We start from the raw sequence: 21,797 nt of genomic DNA, 5'->3' as shown, positions 1-21,797 counted from the left end.
ATTTTTATCTTACATTAGGAACACCAGGTGCAGTGTGGTGGTGGACCAGTTGTCATCAAAAACTACAGATTTGCAATTTCAGTAGAAACGCTGCCTAGTAATTTTTGAAGCACTGAAAACATTAGAACTCCACTGTATCACAGAAAAATAAATTAGGGTGTTTTGTGCCATGTTTTGGGCTAAAATATATTTTTTTTTTTACTCTAAAATGTTGGATTGACCACTGCATACACACTGAGCATTTCAAAATAAGAGTCACACGCTGCATCCTTTAACACATACATATTTCAGTTGTGAGGGGCATGCAGTACACAAATGGATTCTCAATATATGCTATGACCATATTTACTGCAGAGCATTCAAATCAATACAGCATGTCACTAGCAGTGTGCTGGAATAAACTACCGTGTAAGCAGCCTTTTTTCAGATGGCTTGTACTGACTGCATTATCCCTTGCACAGACATGCACAACCTAAATATGGCTGCAGGAGAAGATAATATGGAAAAACACGAGTTTAAAAATTAAGAAAGAGATTAAAATGCTTAAGTACTCTGCTTTAGTCATTGAAAAGATTCATGATTTACACAGAGATGCACTATTTTTCTATAAAATGAACACTTGATACAAAAGAATTTTGACAATTGACAATGTGCTTAATGAAATTCCTACTTTGGGTAATGCTCATTTTAGGAAGGTACAAAGTTGCTAAAATTGATTTGAATAAGGTCGGTTTTTCTGAGGAACCTGGTATCTAGCACCTGATTAACACTGTGTAAAACCATTTAGCCCTTCTTTCCAAATCTTTTCTCTCTGTAAAAAGCTTAAATGTTACCTTACATGTGAAAAATGCATTAATACCAGCTCCTTCTATTTTCCGTGGCAATGTGTATGCTGTATATTTCTGTTAGGATGATTTAGGAAAAATCGCCAATTATATTTCACAGTTGGTGCATTTAAAGTTGTCTTTCGTAACAGCTTTTTACTTACCTGATATAGACAAAAAGGTGGGGTTTTGTACAGAGTATTCATTAGGTATGTTATATATCTATAATATACAAAAAGATGGAAATATCCTAGGTCTTTTTAGCTTGCATCTGTTTATCTGGTTTTGATTAGAAGTTCCAAAACATTCTGATTTAGAAGCTTTGAAAAAAAAAAAAAACACCCAACCTACTGAGTGTTTCATATGGAATGGAAGTTAAAAATTCGTTTGTTTACTCTTTTCCTTTTCGCTAAAATCCACTTAAGCTTATACCCTCCCCAAAACATGCCTTAAAAGAAATGCACGTTGCTGCAGGGGGATTGACCGTCCCTATTTAAGGGTTACACCTTACGTGAGGCCCGGCCGCCCGCCGGGGAGGCAGGGGCGGCGGCCGGGGTCCCCGCCTACCTGGGCAGCACCTGCGCCTCCGGAGGAGCGGTGTGTGTCACCGTGGAAGCGGCGGGACGGTGCCCGAGGGGTGCCGGCTACAGCTCCCCTACCGCGGGAGCTCCTGCCTCCCTCAGGGGGACCCTCTCCGGCCAACCACGAGGGGGAGGCGACGGCCGTTACCCGCCCGAGGCTGGCAGCGCGGCGGGGCGGTCCGGACAGCACGGGGCCGCCGCCAGGTTAAACGACGCGGGACGACGCCTCGCGGAGGCGGTCCCCTCCCCCTGAACCGTTCTAACGACTCCCGCCGCCCCCAACCGCCTTAACAGCTCCCGCCGCGCGCTCCTCTCCCCCCCGCCGCCCCCGCCTCGCGCCCCTTCACGGCTGCCCGGCGGGGCGTGGCCAGCGCCGCCCCGTCCTCGCGCCCCGTCCGCGCTGCGGGGCTCCGAGGCAGCGGGGGGCCGTGCCCGAGCCATGGCTGAGCTCGGAGCCTGGTCGCGCTGCGGCCGCCCCTTCCTCCTCCTCACCTGCCTCTTCGCGCCCTTTCTCGCCCAGCCCAGAGCCGGCTCCGCCGCCCGCGCCCCGTACGCGGGTAAGGCACCTGGGGGGCGGCCCCGTGCGGGTGAGGGCCAGCGGGGGGGGCCGCTGGGGAGGAGTGGGTGGCGGGCTCGCCGCCGGGGAAGGGGGAAGGTTGTACTGGAGCCCAGGGGGTCCGCTGGGCGACTGGGGGTGGCGGGAGCGCCTTTCGTGTGGTAAAATGAGGCGGTTTTTTGCGAGCGGGGGAAAACGCTGGCGGGGTTCAGGCGGTCGCGCATCGCCCTTCGTTTCCCCCCCCATCAACTTTTGCCAAGAGGAGGGTAAAATAAGGCTGATCCCAGGGTGAGGCGGGGTTCTGGCGGTCGCTGAGGAGTGCTGAGGTAGGGATTGAAGGACTTCGGCTAGTTTTTTAAAAAAAAAAAAATCAACGCGACCTAGCGAGACCGTGGTCAAAGGGGCTGCCCCTGTCACACATGAGGGGAAAAATGCCTTTGCCACCGGCTTTTCGGGTGCGTATCAGTCTTGACTACCACACGCTTCATTATGCAGTTGTTACGCTTTTTAAGTGAATATATAACGCTTTGAAGCGTCTTAGCTTTCAATTTTTCCTCCGTTCACTTTCTCAGACGAGGTGCAATTGTAGATTTGTGGTGCATGCTCTTTGCGTTTGCAGCTGGTGTGGAGGTAAATTTACAGAATACATTGTAATAATTGCAATATCCCATATGGATCTGGCTGCACATGAAAATGTCCCTCTTAAGATTTTTATAACAGAATTCTTTTTAGTTTGGTCATGCATTATTTCTTAGACTTCAAAAGAGTCAGTCTGCTAATTCAATCAGGATGTAACTTTCAGAGTTGAATGATGTAAAATAGCATGTGAAGCTAAAGTGTTTATAAAACTACACAAAGATTAAAGGAGCAAAATCAATGCTCCTTCAAAGAATTGTTTAGAAATAGCTTTTTCAAAGCATTGCTTTTACATAATTTATGGGTACCTTGCTAAGAGTTTTGCAAAACATCTTGAAGTCATAACTGCAACATTTACAAGCAGAAAAATAAAATTGGCTTTTTTAATATTAGCCCAACATTGAAAAAATGGTCGTAAGTATGGTTTAAGGAAAGTATATGGTATCGATGTCTTGGTTTTAATTCGGCATACAAAAACTCAGTCTGTTATTGCTAAATGTGATTGAAAAGATTGTTCTTGGTCTCTGTATTTGGAAGAGTAGTGTTTTTCATCATGGCAGAATATATTACTATGTGAAATTGTGTTACATTATGTGGTATATATGACTATGGAATTGTAATCAGGTTAAGACAAATTTTGCCTTTTGTCACAAACCAACCATTTTGACTTCACTGAGAGCTGATACTGATTGTATATAGTGAGGATAAAATTTTCTTTTCACAATTTGTTTGCTCCCAAATAAAATGAAATTTGCTAGTAAGAAAATGAAAAACATTATAGCTACCTATTATTACAATATAGGTCAAACGAAAATAATAACCTAAATCAGTGTTGTGTACATACAGTTAAAATTATCTTAGAGGTATTTCTCTGCATGTGGGTAGAAGTGAATTATGGATGTGACTTTGTTTTTATGATCCTTTAAGAATGCTTGCAAATGAATTTGGTGTTTCCTTTAGCTGTGCAGAGGTGAACTAACCCTTTATCCTGGATAGCTCAGATTTGACTAGACAAAATACATGCTGATCTAAAATACAATCAAGTTTTTTAAGTTTTGTTCTTTGCTCTGACTCTTAAGCTAACAGGTGAGACTTGAATGCACAAATTGAATTGAGATTAAAACCAGCTATAGCACTGCTGGGCCATGCTGCAGACCTGTGACAGTGTTTCCTTGAGAGTTGGTACACTGGAACATTTTCCACTTGGCTTGACTGATCAGATCCTTCTCCTTGCCCAAGAGGAAGCTGCAAACCTGCCTGCTTGATAGGTTTCTTGTGTTTTTTCTCTTAAAATATTTTGTGCTTTCTTTAGAGATTCCTAGGAAGAAAAACGAGAGCATTGATTTGTGAAGAAATGTCTGTGTTGGTTTGTAGAAGGAACTGCGGAAGGAAGTACTTGCATACTTTCCCACTTTTCAGAATGGTAAAACCTGAGTTCTGTATGATAGTGTATATTCTGAAATCTCCTACGCTGCGTCTGTTTTTGAGCAGAGTTTCTGATTTCTGTGAGCTGTAGGATTGTATGTTCCAGTGTATTCGAGACTGGAATTGAGCTACGTGAGCAAAATGCTACTGTGGCAGAAGGTTGATGCCAGTGTGCAACTTCTGCAGCACCCAGGGCTGCACTGATAACTTGTGAGAAGCCCAAGGCCTGTGTCTTATTTGCATGAAGGTCTTATTTATATACATGGTGGATTTGTGTTTACTTCCATGATGCATACCCTCTAAGTCTATATGAATAAATACTTAAAAAATACTTTTAAGATTCTACATGCTTGTTCTTTCTTTTACTTCTTGCACTATCCACACTTGTGTACATGGGTTTTGCTGCTTGCATTCAGCATTTCTCAGTGTTACAGATCCTGTTACAGAAAAAGTCCCCCTGGCTTCAGAGTGACCAGAATTTTTACCCTGAGGCAGGCTGATGTGAGGCAGGCTTTTCATGTGCCCCAGCTGTTGGGCAGGGAAAAGGATCACAGTTCTGTCTGCTGAAAACTGGAAAATGTTAGTGTCAGTGAACTCGCAAGGAAATGCTGTGCCATGCCACAGACCTGTAATGGTAGTGCTGCATGTGACTCTTAATCAGGAGGCTCCTGCTGACAATAGCTTCACTATAGAGTTCTGGAAGCTCTTTGGCATATTGCATGTATTTACCATAGAATCCATAGCAGTTGTATTCTGAAATAAATGATTTCTGTTCCAGTTAGCTCTCAATCTAAGACTCACAGTCAATCCGTAGTTGCTCATATCTGTTTCTTGATTAGTTACAAACTACATGGCAGTATATTACACTGTTATTAATAAAACTCGTAAATGTATTCATTAATATGGGCCTCAATTGTCCCTTCATGCTAAGCTATTAAGGGATAGTTTAATTCTACTTTCCAGTTATCAAGCCAGAAACTTTAATCTTTTAAATTTGAGTTGAATGTAAGAAACAACTTCCCTGCTTTCTATGTGCAACTCTTGTACCTCTGTTCATATTGGTAAATGTTAAGCAATATTGCAGTTTAAAATCCTTGATGGTTTTCATGTCCACAATACATCATTTCATTTTGCTACTGGTTGGCAGGAGAGTGATGTGCTGGGTAAGAGAAAAGGCAGAAATCCTTCTAATAACTTGAAAGCCCTGGAGAAACAAAAAATTGTAAAAGTTCCTGCAGCAGCTGGCAGCTGCCAGGCATGTATTAATACACAGTGATAGAAATACAAGGCTGTCACTCTCATATCTCAACCTTTGAAAGCCCAAGACAACCTCTGAACAAAAGAAAGCAAACCAAATTTGCAAAAAAAAAAAACATTAACAAGAAATGGTCAATAACGGGCACCTTTTCCATCTAGGTGTAGTGATGGGCTTTGGCTTAATTTTTTAAATGAGAAAAAAAACACTTGTAGGAAGTACAGAATGTAATAACTGGCTTTTCTGACTTTTGTTCAATAAATTGAATGGAGTTAGTAATCCTGCTTTGACTTACAGACATTCTAGTAAATATGATTTTGATCTTTCTAAATGCTTACTGTTAACTAAACACTTGGGTGTTAGTGATTGGATTCTTGGCAATTGCTAAAGTATAGAAGGAAAAGTAAGCAAAAAAATTGAAGACCATACAGGAAGTATCGCTCATGGCCCTTTTAAAGGGAGGGTGGAATCAGTACAGAAGTAAAACTTCCATTTTATATGTCATTTAATATATTATGTATCTTTTCTGCCTAATGAAGTAGTGGTAGGAGATCCTTTAAAATGTAAAGGGAGGCTGAGTCAGAGATCTGTGTAGTTAATATTGAACACGATCTTGTTCTACTTTTCCCTGTCTGCTGCAGTATAAAAATGACTTGCAGTTAGAATTGTCACCAGCTACATATTGTGATGTTACTGGGTTTGTTTGGAGAAAAATTGTAAACTTTAAGGAGGAAAAGCACTGATGCTTACTGTAGAATAAGTTAGTTTGTAGGAAAGGTGGAAAACTTTTTTTTTTTTTTTGGTCTCAAAATGGTCGCTGAACAATTCTTAGAGTAAGTTTTAGACAGTTACCATTGTGCTTCTAGACATCAAAGTGTTTCGTTTGTTATAAATTAGGTAAAATATATTATTTAAAAAAAAAATAACAGGATCATCTTAATAGTGTACTAAAGGTAGGTGTACTGTATGTATTCATTCACCTCCCTGGTTTGTAGGCAAAGTATTAGTTATATTGTAGTTTGTAGTAGTTAGATTTATTGATAACATTCTGTATGTTATGACAGTACACTGTTAAAGAATCTAATGTTAACTACAAAGTAAGGATATTTTGCCATGTTTATTGTCCGTAGTAGTGTTCTTTTTCATTATTTGAAAAAGTGGTATGTGATTATAAATCTGCAGTAGTAATATATATGACTTCTGAATCTACATCTTAACATTAGGCTTCTAAAAAGTGACCCTTGCCCTTCTCCCATGGACCTCTTGAAAATGCACCAAGTAGCGATCCAAAGAAAACCTGAAATCATTAACACTCAATTATATTGATTAGGAAATGCTTTGAACTACATTGTTTAAAGTATAAGGACCAGTGTTATACCTGCAATCCCAATGTGGTTCTTAGACACTTTACCTAAGGAAGTGCAGAGGAACATAGAGTTCACAAAAAGTCTGTTCTTTGGAGAAACGTGGACTGTGATGTTCTCTCATTTAAAACCAACCAAACAAAAAAATTATGAAAAGATATGAGGTATAGCTATAATATGAAATATTTAACTGGTAATTTTTATAAAAAGAGTACTGCTGCTAAATCATATTAAGATGCTAAGATGTTTCATCCCATAATGATACAATAAGAAATGAAGTAAAAAGACAGATTTTACAAAAGAATAACATTTTTGTAGTTTGTCTGAAGCATTTAAAAAGTCTGCTATTAGCAGCACGAGTGAAATTTTGACTTGAGGATGTTAACAAAATGAATAGACCTGTACGTATTTTATCATGCTATTCATGAAACTGAGACCCATGTAATACTTCCTCTTCTTTTCTAAGTAGCTCTTCCAAAGTATGTTAATAAAAGAAGTTTGTTAAATGTTTAGGACTGAATTTTAAAATACAGTTGTGTCCAAGATCAAGTGTTTAATTAGAATTTCTACTTACTATTTGGTTAAAAGTGTGCTCTAACTACTTCAAAGTTTAAAAAGTCATTAGTCTGCTTTGTACATAAATGTTTGTCTCCTTTTTGCAGAATTCAAACTTTGGTCGTTCAGCATTTTGTCATGTGATTTACATGTTTTTTGCTGAACATGGAATCATGTTGAGAGGGAGTGAGCAGAGAAGAGTTTCAGACGTCAATAATAAAGTAAACGTTTGTTTTGGGGTTTTATCACTGAACAGTATACCTTTGATTTAGACCACAGAAGTTACCTGACCTCAACAAAAATAAAGCCACACAAATACAAGCGTGCTTAGAATTGCCCTTCAAAGGCTACAAATCTTCTATGGTTTTTTTTTAGTACAGTGAGCTAGTAGCAGGGGTGAGTGCTTCCATAATCTCTTACCATCTGATTTAGTATGAGACTTGTATTCCAGGTTGCTTGTTTGTTAATCTTGCTAGTCATACATTTTAACCTCTTTCTGCTTTTCTCCAACCATTATACCCGGTCTGGTGCCTTAAGCCACTAACTGTATTTTACTACTTTTCCACTCTTCCATACCTTTTTTCTGCTTGCCACCAGTTTATGTTTTTTTCTTAATGGTGTTAACACCAGTAAGTCACTAAGAATTACACCCTTTGTTATAATCTTAAAAGCATACAGACACATGGAAAAGAGAAATTAAACATATGCAGTGTGTATAACAAGTGAGCTGTGTGGTCCTATTAAATAAAGTATGGAAAGGTAGGGGTGGTTTTTTATTTTATTTTTGCTGACTCTTAATATATTGTTACCATCTCCAGCTTCCTCATGGAGTTCTCCTTCATATAGGCTGTCTTTTATAGACCAGTATGCCCCAGTTTATTAATAAACTGAATAATCTAGAAATATGAAAAAGTGTGGATGTTTCTGTGATAGAAAAAAAGAAGAAAAAAAATCAGTTGAACTATATTGTTAGTAAATACAGTCATCTTAATAAATCAGTGAGTATACTTAGGTCTGAGCATAAAATGTTTGAAAAAAATTCTCTTAAGTATATAGAAGTGGTAAAGGAACATGTCCCCATTTAGCATAGCAGAGAAGATACTGTGCTTTAAGAGAAGCTTAATCTGGAAACAGCATGTACCCTGAAGATGCTGTATTGCTGTGCAAGAGGTCATCTTACAGGAACACAGAAATGGTGAAAGTGCAACTTTGCCTCTGCATTGCTTCAAGGTCAATTAATGGAGAGAGAATACCCAGCTGCGTAGTCATTCTGAAATTGTACAAAAAATTCAGCTGAGAGTTGTAACTGTAAAAGGGAAATGTAATTAAAGCTAATTCATAAATACTTGATTTTTGTAACATTAGGCTGAAATATACACAAAACCATTCATAATTCAGGAAATAGGAATATAGAAATAAATTAAGTTGTGTCTTCAGGAAGTGTTCTTTTGGTCTGTTAAAAGCAGGACTTTCCAAATTATGTACAGTTACAAATAAGAAAAATTTCTTGGCTAATGAGGATACACTGAAGCTAAGGTCTCAATTAAAATAAATGTATTTTAACCTAATAAGCTGTGAAGGTGGGTTGTGTGTGTGTAACATTCTGTTGCTGGATCCTTTTTGGCAGCAGTTCTTATTCTCCAGTGTATTTTCATGTATCCATCTGAGATATGCTCAGTGGTACAATGCAAGCTGCCGTCAGTTCTTTGCCATTACACAACCCGCATGTCAACAGTCTTGAAATGGAAAGATGTTAAATTGTGTACAAATAATACATCTCGTTAAACAATTGGTTGCTAAGTGTTTGTGGATGAATGAAATACATTGTAAATAGATAGATTTGTGTTTTGAAACAGAAGGGCGAACTGTCTTAAAACCCAAGTGCTGATTTGTCCTTGTACTGGTTTCAGCTGGGATAGAGTTAATTTACTTCCTAGTAGCTGCTGGGTTGTGGATTTAGTATGAGCATAATGTTGATAACACATATTGGTTTAGTTGTTGCTAAGTAATGTTTGTATTAAGTCAAGGACTTTTTCAGCTTCCCATAGAAGCTGAGAGGGAGAGTAAGCAGGGAGAAGCTGGCCAAAGGAATATTCCATACCATAAACGTCATGCTCAGTATAGAAATGGGGTTTGGTCGGGGAGCAGGAATCTGCGATCACTGCTCGGGATGGGCTGGGCAACCGATCACTGGGTGGTGAGAGCAACTGTATAACATCACATTATTTTGTACATACTTTTACCATTATTACAATTATTTTTTTTTCTGCCGTTACTGTTCTATTAAACTGTCTTTATCTCAACCCACAAGGGGTTTTTTCCCTGCCTTTTCTCCTCCTTCTTCCTGTCCTACCAGGGGGTGGAAATGAGTGAACTGCTGCGTGATCCTAGTTGCCAGGTGGTTTAATTCATGGCAGGCCTGCAATAAGAACTGTTCTGCAGCATGTTAGTGTATGGAAAGGTTTGGAGGGAAAAGGAGTCGTCCTGCTGCTCCCACTTTGATCTTGTTCCTTAAGCTACATTCCGCTTTTGCTCCTACAGTTAAATTTCAGAGAAAATGCAGTTAGTATTCATAACAGTAGTTCTACTGGACTGCCCCAAACCTGCTGTGCAGAAGGCAGGGAATTCTCTTGTGGTTGGGCTCTGCAGTGCTTCGGTGTTTTGTCAGAAGGATCTTTAAATGCAGCCTTCTGCAGCGCAGCAGAAAGCAGCTGCTGTCAGAAGAGTTGGTGAATGGGAGGGAAGATAAAAACTTACATTGCCTTAGTTGTCTAGGCTGCAGTGGTTGCAGTCACATAAAACTAGCTTAGGTCCATCTAAATTAATGGCTTAAATGGTGTTAGTCAAGTCTCTGCAACGATGCAAGCCATCAAACTGTTGATCAAGTTCCGAGGTAGATTTGACAAGTTGTGTTAAAATGTGAACTGATACCCTAAGTAAGTATGATGCTACCTGACATAACTGCCAATTTAGTAATGCCAGGTAATACTAAACTTTTAGCCCTCTTTGATGTCTAATAATCTCTGATTTACCCAACGTTGATGGTAATGAACTTCAAATAGAAATTGTTTATACTGCCTTTAATTGATGTTTTTGTTTCCTTTACCTTCTTTTATGAGAAAGGTTAAATACCATCAGTCTTTTTTCTGCATGTATCATTCACTACTTCTATCTACTTCTGTTACGGTCACTAAATTTACCTCCCCTCCAAACAAAATAATGTTAATCTTTTAAATCTCTCCTTGTATGGATGACTGTCTCTGGTTTTAATCTGTTTATGACATTCTCTGGTGCTTTTCTGTTTCTGATATATCTTTTTTTAGATGGATGCTGTTAGCAAACACATCATTTCTAGAGAGGTCATGCCATACATTTATGTAATGGCATAATATTTTAAATCTGCATTAAAGAGAGATGGTTGTGAATATCTTTCTTTGGTTTAGTCTGTCCCTTAAACTGACTATAATAATTGTTAGACCTTTTTTCACCAGTAGTTTCAGTCAGTTTAAATCTCATCAGTCGCTAGTAAAAATCTTTGTCTAGAGCATATGTTCATGTCTTGTGGTGGTTGCTCTGACTTCTCTTGGGGAATTGGAGACCCTTTTGGAGCCATTCCTTTCAAGCTGATGCGTGTAGCTTGTGCTGCTTCTTGCGGTGATGGCTGCCTTCTGGTCTTTCACACTGCTTTTGAAAGCTGTTCTTACTCAAGTTACTTAGCTAGACACTGATCTTGCCTTTTTTTCCTCCCTTCTCTCTGTATCTTCCCGACGTTTGTCATTCTCTTGTTATTTAGGGTATATAATTTTTTTGCATGTGCTCTCATAACAGAGAAACCTTAAACTTTGTCTTTTTTTGGGTAGCAGGGTTTCTACTGATACACTTTAGGTGAGACTGGATTGGTAAAAAAACCTCATTTTTTGTGGACTCCCAAAGATAAAGGACAGCGGTTGCTTGGTGAAGTCCTTTAGGACAGCTTATATATCTCGTTTAAAATCCAGGCTGCTTTCTGCCTGCAGTTTCTGCAGCTACAGTACTTTTTTTTTTTTTTTTTTTTTTTTTTTTTTTTTCCCCCCAAAGCACTGGCATGTATTCCATTCTCTCAGGAGACAAAAAAAGACATTTAGTTTCCACTTCTTGTAAGCTATACAAAGATTTTTGGCTGTTCCAGGTCAGTCAGTCTCCAGGCATTGAAATGACTCCTTGAGAACTATGAAAAAGTAGTAACTGAATGTATACTATTACTTAACTAGAAAGGTGTCTTCCAGTCAATATAACATTAAACTAGGTAGAGGATAGACTGGTAAATAGATAGACACACGTGCTTAAGATACAAAATAGCGTGGGGGGAAGAGTGCTCTACGAGTACTGCAAAGCTTATACATCACAGATGTGACCAAACATTAGAAGAAATAATGTATAAAACATGAAGAGACTGATGTTTCAAACTGGAGCGCAAGTTAGGCAATATACTAGAGACCTGTATAGTGTAGATGTAGGTTTTTTAAAAACCACCTTGTTCTAGAATGATATAACTTCAGTCCCTCATAGATAACCCTTCTGTTCTGGAAGAGTTCCCTAATTGCATGGCACCAGGTAAATTATATAAGTGCATTTTGCCTTTATTATTGCTTTAAGAATTATCTTAATGTTCTTGAGTCATAGATTTTAAAAGTGTGATAGTGGTATGAAGATGCTAATAAAACCACATAATTTTATAAAATTCTTCTTTCGAGACCTTGGCCATGCTTCCGGGGAAAAGGGGATAAGAGGAGAAATTTAACTCTGCATAAACATAGCTTTAGCTCTTTGGACACAGGAATGCATATGGACACTATTCATTTAAATCAATGTTAATAAATTACTTTTTTTTTATATAGGTATATCTGAACCTTCTTTTATTGCTAAAAGTGAAGATCGATTATTTAAATATTTATTTGACGACTATCAAAGATGGGTTCGTCCAGTGGAACGCTTGAATGACACAATAAAAATAAAGTTTGGCCTTGCGATCTCTCAGCTAGTAGATGTGGTATGTATAGTAAATAATTTTGGTTTTTTTCCCTTAGTTCTTAAAATTCTGAAACATAATGTCATATGAAATAATTGTGCATATTTTAGCTTAAACACAGTAGATGAAACCTCTGAAGTTATTACCACTGTAATAAAAAAAATGCATTGTAGATGGGGGCATGAAGAAGTGATTGTGAAGAGGTTGAGAAGACGAATGGCTCTTAAGTTTAGTGGACTTTTCAGAAAAAATAAAGAGTGAAATTCTTAACCCTGGGGAATTGTGTTTTCATTTATTTATTCAATGGGAAAACTACGTGTTTTTAAAATTTATCAGTCTCATTTCTGTAAAATTCAGGAACACTTGCAAATACTGTTCTTCCTCCCACCTTAAGCAGCAAAAAAAGCCTCTAAGCCTTCAACTATGTGACTTCCATAGTAATGAAGATTATCTCTTTGCATTACCTGTGATGTAAAAGAGATCAACCAGATTAATTTTTTTCCCCTGATACTTATTCTCTTCGGAATATTCTTTTCAAATTGAATTCACTGTTTATAGATATGAGTGTTTCTTCTGCATGTTGACTGTTCCTTTATGTTTCCATAGAGAAACAGTAAGACTGCATAAGATTCAGTCAAATAAAATACAGTTAAATAGTTCTCATGTAAACATAGTTATCAGGGACAGAAATGCTTTTAGAAGTGTATTTTGTATTTTAAATTACAGGCCTCTGTGAACTAAAGCAGCTAGTTACTATGAATGTACTGTGCAGATCTTTTTTCATGAAATATGCTTTATTTTTATAGGATGAGAAGAATCAATTGATGACGACGAATGTCTGGTTGAAACAGGTATGTGTAAAATATTGATGAAAAACTCTGAAGCTTCATAACTGCAAGTCAAAAGTAGGAAGAAACTTTTCTAATTAATTGTATTTTCAAAAAAAACTTAGTTGTTGCATGAATTTTTATTTTAGATAGTATCTTTAATAAATGTCCCTGGAAATGCTTTAAAGGATTAATTGTTACAAAACTCTTAAAAAACCAAACCCAACCTGCAAACAAAAGGTAAGGTTAAATTTACCCAATTAAAGAACATCTGATGTGGTATTGCATGGCCATTTAATATACCAAGGTGCATGTATCCAACCATAAAATTTACTGCTTCAGTAGGTAAGTTTTCTTTGAAAAACTGTATTAAGAAAAGTATGGGTTTGTGTAGTCTTTTGTATAGTAGTTATAAGAGCTTTCTCTTGTCGGATATTGAGATTATCGGATAAATATCACTGAAGAATTTCAGGTTCAAAATTGTATATGCTTGCTATAAAGAGCTATTTTTTCCTCTTAAGAATATTTATTTACGGTCAGGAGAAAGCCTCAAGCTTTATAATAATCAGAGTCCAGTGTTGAACTTAATGGCCACTATTAACTTGGGAAATTCTGCTCACAAATCATTCTTAATTTAATTTAGAAGAATGTTTGCAGACCCTGATTATACTTACTAGCTTACTAAATTACTTTTGTTTTGGCTACTTCCTTTGCTTTTTTTTTTTCTTTTCTTTTCTTTTTCTTCCTGTTGTTTCCCACTCCCTTCTTTTCCAGGAACTGTAACTTCAGGCAAAGTTTGTTTGTTTGTTTTTCATTTCAGGAAAACTTTGAGGCTACTCAGCAAGTATGAGAAGGCAATATGTTGATGATAACACTTTGTGCCCTCTTAATAGTTTCTGCAGAACTCGTCGCAATTGAACCAGTTCAAATAAAATGAGAATGGACCTGAATATACATTTGTAATTCTATGTGATGGTGAATTCTTAGAAACTTGAATTTTAACTCTTGAGCTTTTAGTTCAAGTATAAAATTACCGAAGTACTACTGTGCTTTTAATGGTGCTATTTTTAGTGTTGCTTATAGAAATAGGAACAACTATCTTGTGAGAGTTGCAGCATGATTATTTTTTTTGTGATGAAAATGTTTAAATTGTTTCTGATTATCTTCCAAAGTCATTGATACTCAATCAGAACAAACTTTTTCCAAATTTAATTGTCTATATGCTACAATAGCTCTTACTTATGTATACGTGCTCTGAAAAAAAATTTTAATATCTTAAGTTCTGTACAGAAATACTGTCAAGTGGCTCTTAAAACAAATATTGGATGAGGTAAATAGATATCTGTTCAGCAAATTCACTGTTGTATACAAATTTTAGAAGCCAGGTTTTTTTTAATTCCCTTTTTATCTATTTTCATCCAGTCTTGCCCTGCTTAAATCAACTTCACAATAATAATCATTTTTACATCTCTCATATCCACAGGAATGGATAGACGTAAAATTAAGGTGGAATCCTGAAGACTATGCTGGAATAACATCTATTCGTGTCCCATCAGATTCTATTTGGATTCCAGATATTGTATTGTATGACAAGTAAGATTTTAACCTTTTCATATGAAATACCTTTACTTTATCATACAAGCTTCTTCTGGGAGGCTCATTGGATAGATATGCATGTACATTTAGTAGAGCTAAGAATGTGTGTAAGAATTTGCCTCTGAGTGCAAATGGATTTTGTTGCCATGTTAAATGCTTAAATGTTTTGGTTTGTTTCTGTATGGAGTTTCTAGTCTCTTTGAAAAGTTTATTTCCATTTCTTCATGTAAACTCTTTTAATTAGAAAACAATGTCTTGCACAGTGCTGGGCACAAACAGATAATGTAGAGTGATGGGAGGAAAGCAACTACTTAGAATCATAGAATTGTTAGGGTTGGAAGGGACCTTAAAGATCATCCAGTTCCAACACCCCTGCCATGGGCAGGGACGCCTCCCACTAGATCAGGTTGCTCAGAACCCCATCCAGCCTGGCCTTAAAAACTTCCAGGGATGGGGCTTCCACCACCTCTCTGGGCAACCTGTTCCAGTGTCTCACCACCCTCATGGTGAAGAACTTCTTCCTAACGTCCAATCTGAATCGACCCGTCTTTAGTTTTAATCCATTCCCTCTAGTCCTACCAATACCCGACACCCTAAAAAGTCCCTCACCAGCTTTCTTGTAGGCTCCCTTAAGATACTGGTAGGCCACTACAAGGTCTCCTCGGAGCCTTCTTTTCTCCAGACTGAACAACCCCAGCTCTCTCAGTCTGTCTTCATAGGAGAGGTGCTCCAGCCCTCTGATCATGCGTGTGGCCCTTCTCTGGACACGTTCCAGTACATCCATATCTCTCTTGTAGTAGGGACTCCAGAATTGGACGCAGTACTCCAGGTGGGATCTCACAAGAGTGGAGTAGAGGGGGAGAATCACCTCCCTCGACCTGCTGGCCACACTTCTCCTGATGCAGCTCAGGATACGATTGGCTTTCTGGGCTGCTAGTGCACACTGACGGCTCATGTTGAGCCTCTCATCCACCAGCACCCCCAAGTCCTTTTCTTCAGGGCTGCTCTCAAGCCAGTCACTGCCCAGCCTATATCGGTGCTTGGGATTGTGCCGACCCAGATGGAGGACCTTGCACTTGGTCTTCATGCTGTTCTAAGTCATATTCAGCATGGATTTAAAATGAAGTACACTCAACTGTAAGGCTTTTTGTTGTTTTTTGGTTGGGTTTTTTTTTGAGAATTAACAGACCTCAGAAGCAATAACTTTGGAATTAACCTTTCTGCTCAACTCAGGTGTATATACAATGCTTTTACATTCCTTGACTTGTTGAGTCAGGAAAAAAGGCTGTTGCAGTGATTGTAAAGTCAAGTTTGGAGGTGGCACACCAGTACTATTTTACCTGTTTTGTGACTTTTTTTCTTCAATAATTATGATTTGGCCAAATTGAAAGGTATTTATGCGGTATTACCAATAGAAATGCACGAGTTTGGTCATGCTGTTAAAGGTCATGATTTTTACAGTCCTTTCATAAGTCACTGGGACCACAGAAAGTTGCACAGATTTTTTCATGACTTGAAAATATTCTGCACCCTTCCAAAGCAGTTTACCTGTGTGAGATTCAGTTTTAACAAAAAAAAAAGTTGACTCTGAACACAATATAAAATTTGGCTATGAAGGGGGAGAAGGGATAAACAGCTAACAGCTGAAATGACAATTACAAAATGTATTTTCGTGTTTAAAAACACACACCCCTTGTAATTGTGTGCATATATTTCTTCTCTTTTAGTGCAGATGGACGTTTTGAGGGAACATCTACAAAAACTGTGGTAAAATATGATGGCACCATTGCTTGGACTCCACCGGCAAACTACAAAAGTTCTTGTACTATTGATGTAACCTTCTTCCCCTTTGACCTCCAAAATTGCTCTATGAAATTCGGTTCTTGGACTTACGATGGCTCACAGGTTGATATAATTCTTGAAGATTATGATGTTGACAAAAGAGACTTTTTTGATAATGGAGAATGGGAAATTGTGACTGCAACAGGGAGCAAAGGAAATAGGACTGATGGATGCTGCTGGTATCCTTTTGTTACGTATTCATTTATAATTAGACGTTTGCCACTTTTTTACACATTGTTTCTCATTATTCCTTGTATTGGGCTTTCGTTTCTAACTGTCCTTGTCTTCTATCTTCCTTCAAATGAAGGTGAAAAAATTTCACTTTGCACTTCAGTACTGGTATCTTTGACTGTTTTTCTTCTAGTTATTGAAGAGATTATTCCATCGTCTTCTAAAGTTATCCCACTTATAGGAGAGTACTTGGTGTTTACTATGATATTTGTGACGTTGTCCATTGTGATAACTGTCTTTGCTATCAATATTCATCATCGCTCTTCATCTACACACAACGCTATGGCACCTTGGGTTCGCAAGATATTTCTTCACAAACTTCCCAAGCTGCTCTGCATGAGAAGTCATGTAGATAGATACTTTGCTCAGAGGGAGGAAACAGGAAATACGAATGGATCAGAATCATCTAGGAACACCTTGGAAGCAGCTCTAGATTCTATTCGATATATTACAAGGCATGTTGTGAAGGAGAATGAAGTTCGTGAGGTGGGTATATTAGTCATATTATGCTGATTTTGTAAAACCAGAAATTAGAAAACTAAGAACTAGTTTACTATGCAGTTGCATATTAAATACGTCCTTTGGGATTTCCAGTTCTTGGCCTTGACTGGAAGCCATGTAATGATTTCCACTGGAAAGAAGTACAAGTATGGTACAATATTGAGAATTCTTAGAGATACTGGGCTGATACAATGCAGTCCTTGGGTTCTTTAAAGTCTTTTGCTTTCTTCTAGAAGTAAGTGCATATTATTAATTACATATTTTCAGAGATACTTGTCTGTTACGAGAGCATGTACCGTAACTGTTCCCTACAGTGCTGCTGGATGATGAGAGAAGTAGGTATTTTTTATTTTAATGTTGTACCTGAGGGCTGTCTGAAAAGTGTATTTGCCTTACATTTTCAGAATAAATGCTGCTAAGCCTTATTTTGCAGCTTTCAATTCCAAATAAAAACAATTTTAATGCTCTAATTTGTATTAGTTTAAATACAAGCTATAGCCTTATGTTAGTCATTTTATGCTGAGATCAAACATGGTCTCGATGCTTTCTTGAGTGTTCTCTTCTAGGCTTATTATTATTCGTCTCTAAATTATATCAAAAGATGTCAAAGGCTTTTTTCAGTTTGTACATGTGCATTCTGAACTATCTTTAATGGATATTTACACCATTTGAGTTAGATCATTATGGATCTGTTTTCTTTCCGTGCTTTGTAAACTAGCACTGTTGGAACATCAGAAGCTTAAATGTTCTTTTCACGCTAATACAGAAGTTTGCTCTGTGGTGTGGTGATACTGCTGTCTGTTTCTGATGGCAAGGCCTGAGATTCTTTCAATTTATACAGAAATTACTGTCTTCAGCAGTTACTGGTTGCTGAGAGCGTGTTCGCAGATGCTAGCCTAGGAGTAAGCTAATGTCTCTAATGTACCTTCTCAGGACTTGACTCTGACATTATCACAAGGGATCCAGCCTAGATTTTGAATAAATGTATCTACTGTTAAAACAGCATCTAATACCCCTGCATTGTATCAACAACACAAATAGAATAGTTTGGTATTAAATACCTGATTTCCTATAAATTAAGGGTTGGTTTTCTTTCTCTTAATGAACTTACTCTATTTCACTGTGAGTGACGAGACAGGTGATAAGTATTTTGTTTCTCAGGTGTAATGTTGTTTTTACTCTAAACCTCAGAAATTAATATGTAGCTGACTGGGGATTCACTTGTGTTTTGTTATTTGGGCGCCAGAGAATGCAAGCTTTAATTGCAAAAGTTGTTAATACAAACTGCACAGCTAGTGCTGTTGTAGCCTTGCCTCTTAGGAAGTGGTAGGCTTGGGAAACGTGGATAGCCCCAGCTCGAATCAAAGACAGTTATTTGGCAGGATTTTAATTTGCTCTCACAATTATATCTGCAAAATTGTGTATAGATATGAATAATCCTATCAACCAGGAAAATAGTCTTGAAAGTACTGTGAGTATTCACCCTAGTGTGTAATTCTGTGCAGCGGTACCTTCACAGCTTTCAGATCTTGTAACACAACAGCTGCTGTCTACTGCTAAATTTTTTTTTGGTTTGGTTTGGGTAGTTTTGGTTTTGTGGGGGCTTTTCAGGTGCGGGGTGTGTTGTGGGTTTGGTTTTTGGTTCCCCCCCCCCCAGCTTTTGCTTCTAGCTCCTGCCCAGGAATTCCACTTTATGATGAGGCTGTGGCATGAATCCTAAATCCTGCAGTATGTTAGAAAACTGCATACTAGTTTCATCTCTGTTCAGTGCTTGTCAGGGTCAGTTTCTGCATTAAAACCTAGTATTGGTCTAAATAGCTTACCAATCTTCATAAAGGGACGTTTGTTCCTGTTCTAGCTCACAGTGTAATTATAAAAAGTTATTAAAGGGGGTTACCAAATGGACCTGATTGGAAAAAAGTGTACTGTAAAGTGATTAAGAATTGCAGGGTTTGGTACTGTATTTTTACCTGTTCTTGCACATACTGACTAACTCTTACGCTCTTTGTTTTTTAGGTTGTTGAAGACTGGAAATATATTGCTCAGGTGCTTGATCGAATGTTCTTATGGGCTTTTCTTCTGGTTTCAATAATTGGATCACTTGTGTTATTTATTCCTGTTATTCATAAATGGGCAAGTATAATAGTACCTACACATATAGGCAGTGCAAATGCATAAAATATTTTTGGATCTGCTAATATGGTTCTAAAGAGTTTTTCAGTAGCTCTGTTTCCATGCATGTTCTTTGTAGGCATGTTTCTGATAGAGTAAAAAAAACCTAATCAAAACCGAGAAAATTATGTTTATATTAAAGCTTGGTATCCCTAGGACACATAGAAGTCAGTTTGCTTATTGCCAGTCTACTATTTACTTCTAAATCAGGTCGGAATTAAAAGAACCTTCTGAGGCACTTGCATTTATGATATGTCAGAAAAGCATACACTGACACCTACTGTGAAATCGAAGGATTTAAATTTTTTTTGTGATGATCACTGTAGTCCAATTATTGAATTACTATGTAAATTATTATATTGACTATTAAATATTTGCAGGTATTTACACAGTAGCGTTGCTTATTTCCATTTACTATAGTATGCAAAGGAGAATTTTTATCAGCTCTCTTGAATGTGTTGTAGAAGTATAAAGATTCTACAGAGTAAATTTAAAATAAGAATACCAGTTAAACTTCCCATGTATTCAACATATAAGTAAAAATAGCAATCTGGCTATGTTTTGCCTTTATATCTTTTCAGTGTAATTTGCTGCTAAATTTAAAACCTTATTAATTCTATCATACTAATATGAACATTTAATACGGTAAGGCTTAAAATGCCTAAAGGATACATGTATATCAATATCTCTGTATCAGCTATGGAAAGGAAAGACGGTTAAATGAGTTCGCAAGTTGCACAAGTATTCTAATGGACTGGAACATTCATCTTTCTTTATTCTTGACGAAGAATTTGATACAGTATGTTAGTTGCAAACGTGTTAATCGTTTACTGCCTTTTTTTGTTTCTTGGAATTAAGTTCTTAAGCACAGGTAGAAGGAATTTGCAGAATGCCTTTTGAAGGGAATGGGTTGAAAATTATTATGGTGTATAACCAAATGCAGATGATTAAGTTTTCACACATTTGTTAAACTGAACTTAGAAAGCTACCTTTAATAGGTTCTCTGACTTATAGAACCATATGTAACTGTAAGCAGCGAGGATGTACAGCTTTCCATACTTTCTGTTTTCTGAGCGTTAAAAACTAACTTGCAACATTTTAATTATTTCATTAAAACCTGTTCTTTAAGTACTGGTTTTAAATTCTTTAAATTCGTTCCAATGCCACCTTTCTTAAAAGCTTTATTTCTGGTAGGGACTGTTAAAATAGGTGGGGGTTTTCCTACACCAAAGTTTTGTCAGTGTCTTTCATAATATGTCTGCATCCTGCGGGGCTAATACAGTAATGCCAAGATAAAGCAAGTCTTGGTAAGTTTTTATTTGCTTAAATTACTGAATAAATAGTAACATGTTTAGATGAGAATTTTAATGTAAATTGTAGTATCTTTGATAATGTAAGTTTTTATAGTGGTTATGAATTTGGAAAACGGACATGTGTTCCCCCCGCTCCTTCTGTCTCCCTTAGAATAGCACTGTTTGGCATTGTACTGATTATAATACTGATTGCTTATGTCATAACTTATATGTAAGTGAATATTTATTTGAAATTGTTTTAATCTGTAGGGCATTCTTGGTTTTATGTAGCTTTTTAAGGTTCACAGGCAAGGAAATGATGCCAGGCAAGCCTTTTTTTTTTAATACCAATTTATAAATAATTCTGATTGTGAAGGGACTCACTCTTTCTCTTCAGTTATGCAATTATATCTGGCATTGGATATCCATATTTCCTCTATTCCCATCATAATTAATTTTAAAGGTGATTTTGCAAATATTATCTGGTTTAATTGATTAATATAATAATTTTAACTTCATCAGTATTACTAAGATTAAACAATGCTTCAGTGACTTTATTTATGTGGCAACTGTAGCAATACTTTAGATATCTAATTTCCTCTTCAAATGCAAAATTTCTTTTTATAGTCCTCCTTGGTTTTGAGTTACTGAAGTTTACTCTTACCTGAACAGAAAGCAAAGTAAGTAAAACTATAGATTAGCTACATATATTGTTTTTTTTTAACTCCCCACCTTAGCTCTTTCCCCAAGTTAAATGATGCCTGTCTACTGCCCATCGTAAGGTGACTGGCATTATATTGACCAATGGAGTCCCAGTCCTTATCCTAGTAACTCACGGGTTTTGCAAATGCACAAATTTCTTTTAGTCATTTCTACAGTCTGATCATGATAAATACAGATAAGATAGCAGACACTAGAATCCTTGGGGTCTTCAGCTTATCATCAGCTGTGTCTGAAACAAAATAATTTTAATAGATGCAGAAGCACAGACCTTTCTTATGTAACTTGTTTCTGAATGTGTTGAACTGTAGCTAATGCTACCTTATATAGGTTCTTGTCACTTGGTCAAAATAAATGGAAAAAAGTGTGCAATTTTCAACAGCTTGATTCTCTTTATTTTCATAAATGTTAC

The 21,797-nt window shown here is 37.4% G+C and overlaps 1 protein-coding gene across 2 annotated transcripts; it reads left to right on the top strand.

Annotated features, from left to right (window-relative positions):
• The first annotated feature begins 1,796 nt into the window (after nucleotides 1-1,796).
• On the top strand, nucleotides 1,797-21,792 carry CHRNA5 (cholinergic receptor nicotinic alpha 5 subunit). 2 transcript variants are annotated; one of them, XM_063346438.1, is made up of 6 exons: nucleotides 1,797-1,962; nucleotides 12,074-12,225; nucleotides 13,011-13,055; nucleotides 14,515-14,624; nucleotides 16,355-17,186; nucleotides 19,218-21,792. In XM_063346438.1, the coding sequence occupies exons 1-6, from the start codon at nucleotides 1,845-1,847 to the stop codon at nucleotides 19,377-19,379; spliced, it is 1,419 nt and encodes a 472-aa protein (XP_063202508.1). In that variant the 5' UTR covers nucleotides 1,797-1,844; the 3' UTR covers nucleotides 19,380-21,792. The 2 variants fall into 2 exon arrangements, with proteins under 2 accessions (XP_063202508.1, XP_063202509.1); XM_063346439.1 differs by lacking the exon at nucleotides 19,218-21,792 and having other exon boundaries at nucleotides 16,355-16,648; nucleotides 17,028-17,168.
• The last annotated feature ends 5 nt before the right edge of the window (nucleotides 21,793-21,797 follow it).

Source organism: Chroicocephalus ridibundus, chromosome 9 (genome assembly GCF_963924245.1).
Source record: "Chroicocephalus ridibundus chromosome 9, bChrRid1.1, whole genome shotgun sequence".
Taxonomy (NCBI): domain Eukaryota; kingdom Metazoa; phylum Chordata; class Aves; order Charadriiformes; family Laridae; genus Chroicocephalus; species Chroicocephalus ridibundus.
Note: the sequence above shows the minus strand (reverse complement) of the source record. Positions and strands in the feature narration are given on the sequence as shown.

What these genes read in the sequence shown, in the direction of transcription:
- CHRNA5 (XM_063346438.1), top strand. Translation starts at nt 1,845, where the DNA reads ATGGCTGAGCTCGGAGCCTGGTCGCGCTGCGGCCGCCCCTTCCTCCTC. An exon ending in CGAATGTCTGGTTGAAACAG is followed by an intron (nt 13,056 to 14,514) that starts GTATGTGTAAAA and finishes TCATATCCACAG; the next exon opens with GAATGGATAGACGTAAAATT. An exon ending in AGGAGAATGAAGTTCGTGAG is followed by an intron (nt 17,187 to 19,217) that starts GTGGGTATATTA and finishes TTTGTTTTTTAG; the next exon opens with GTTGTTGAAGACTGGAAATA.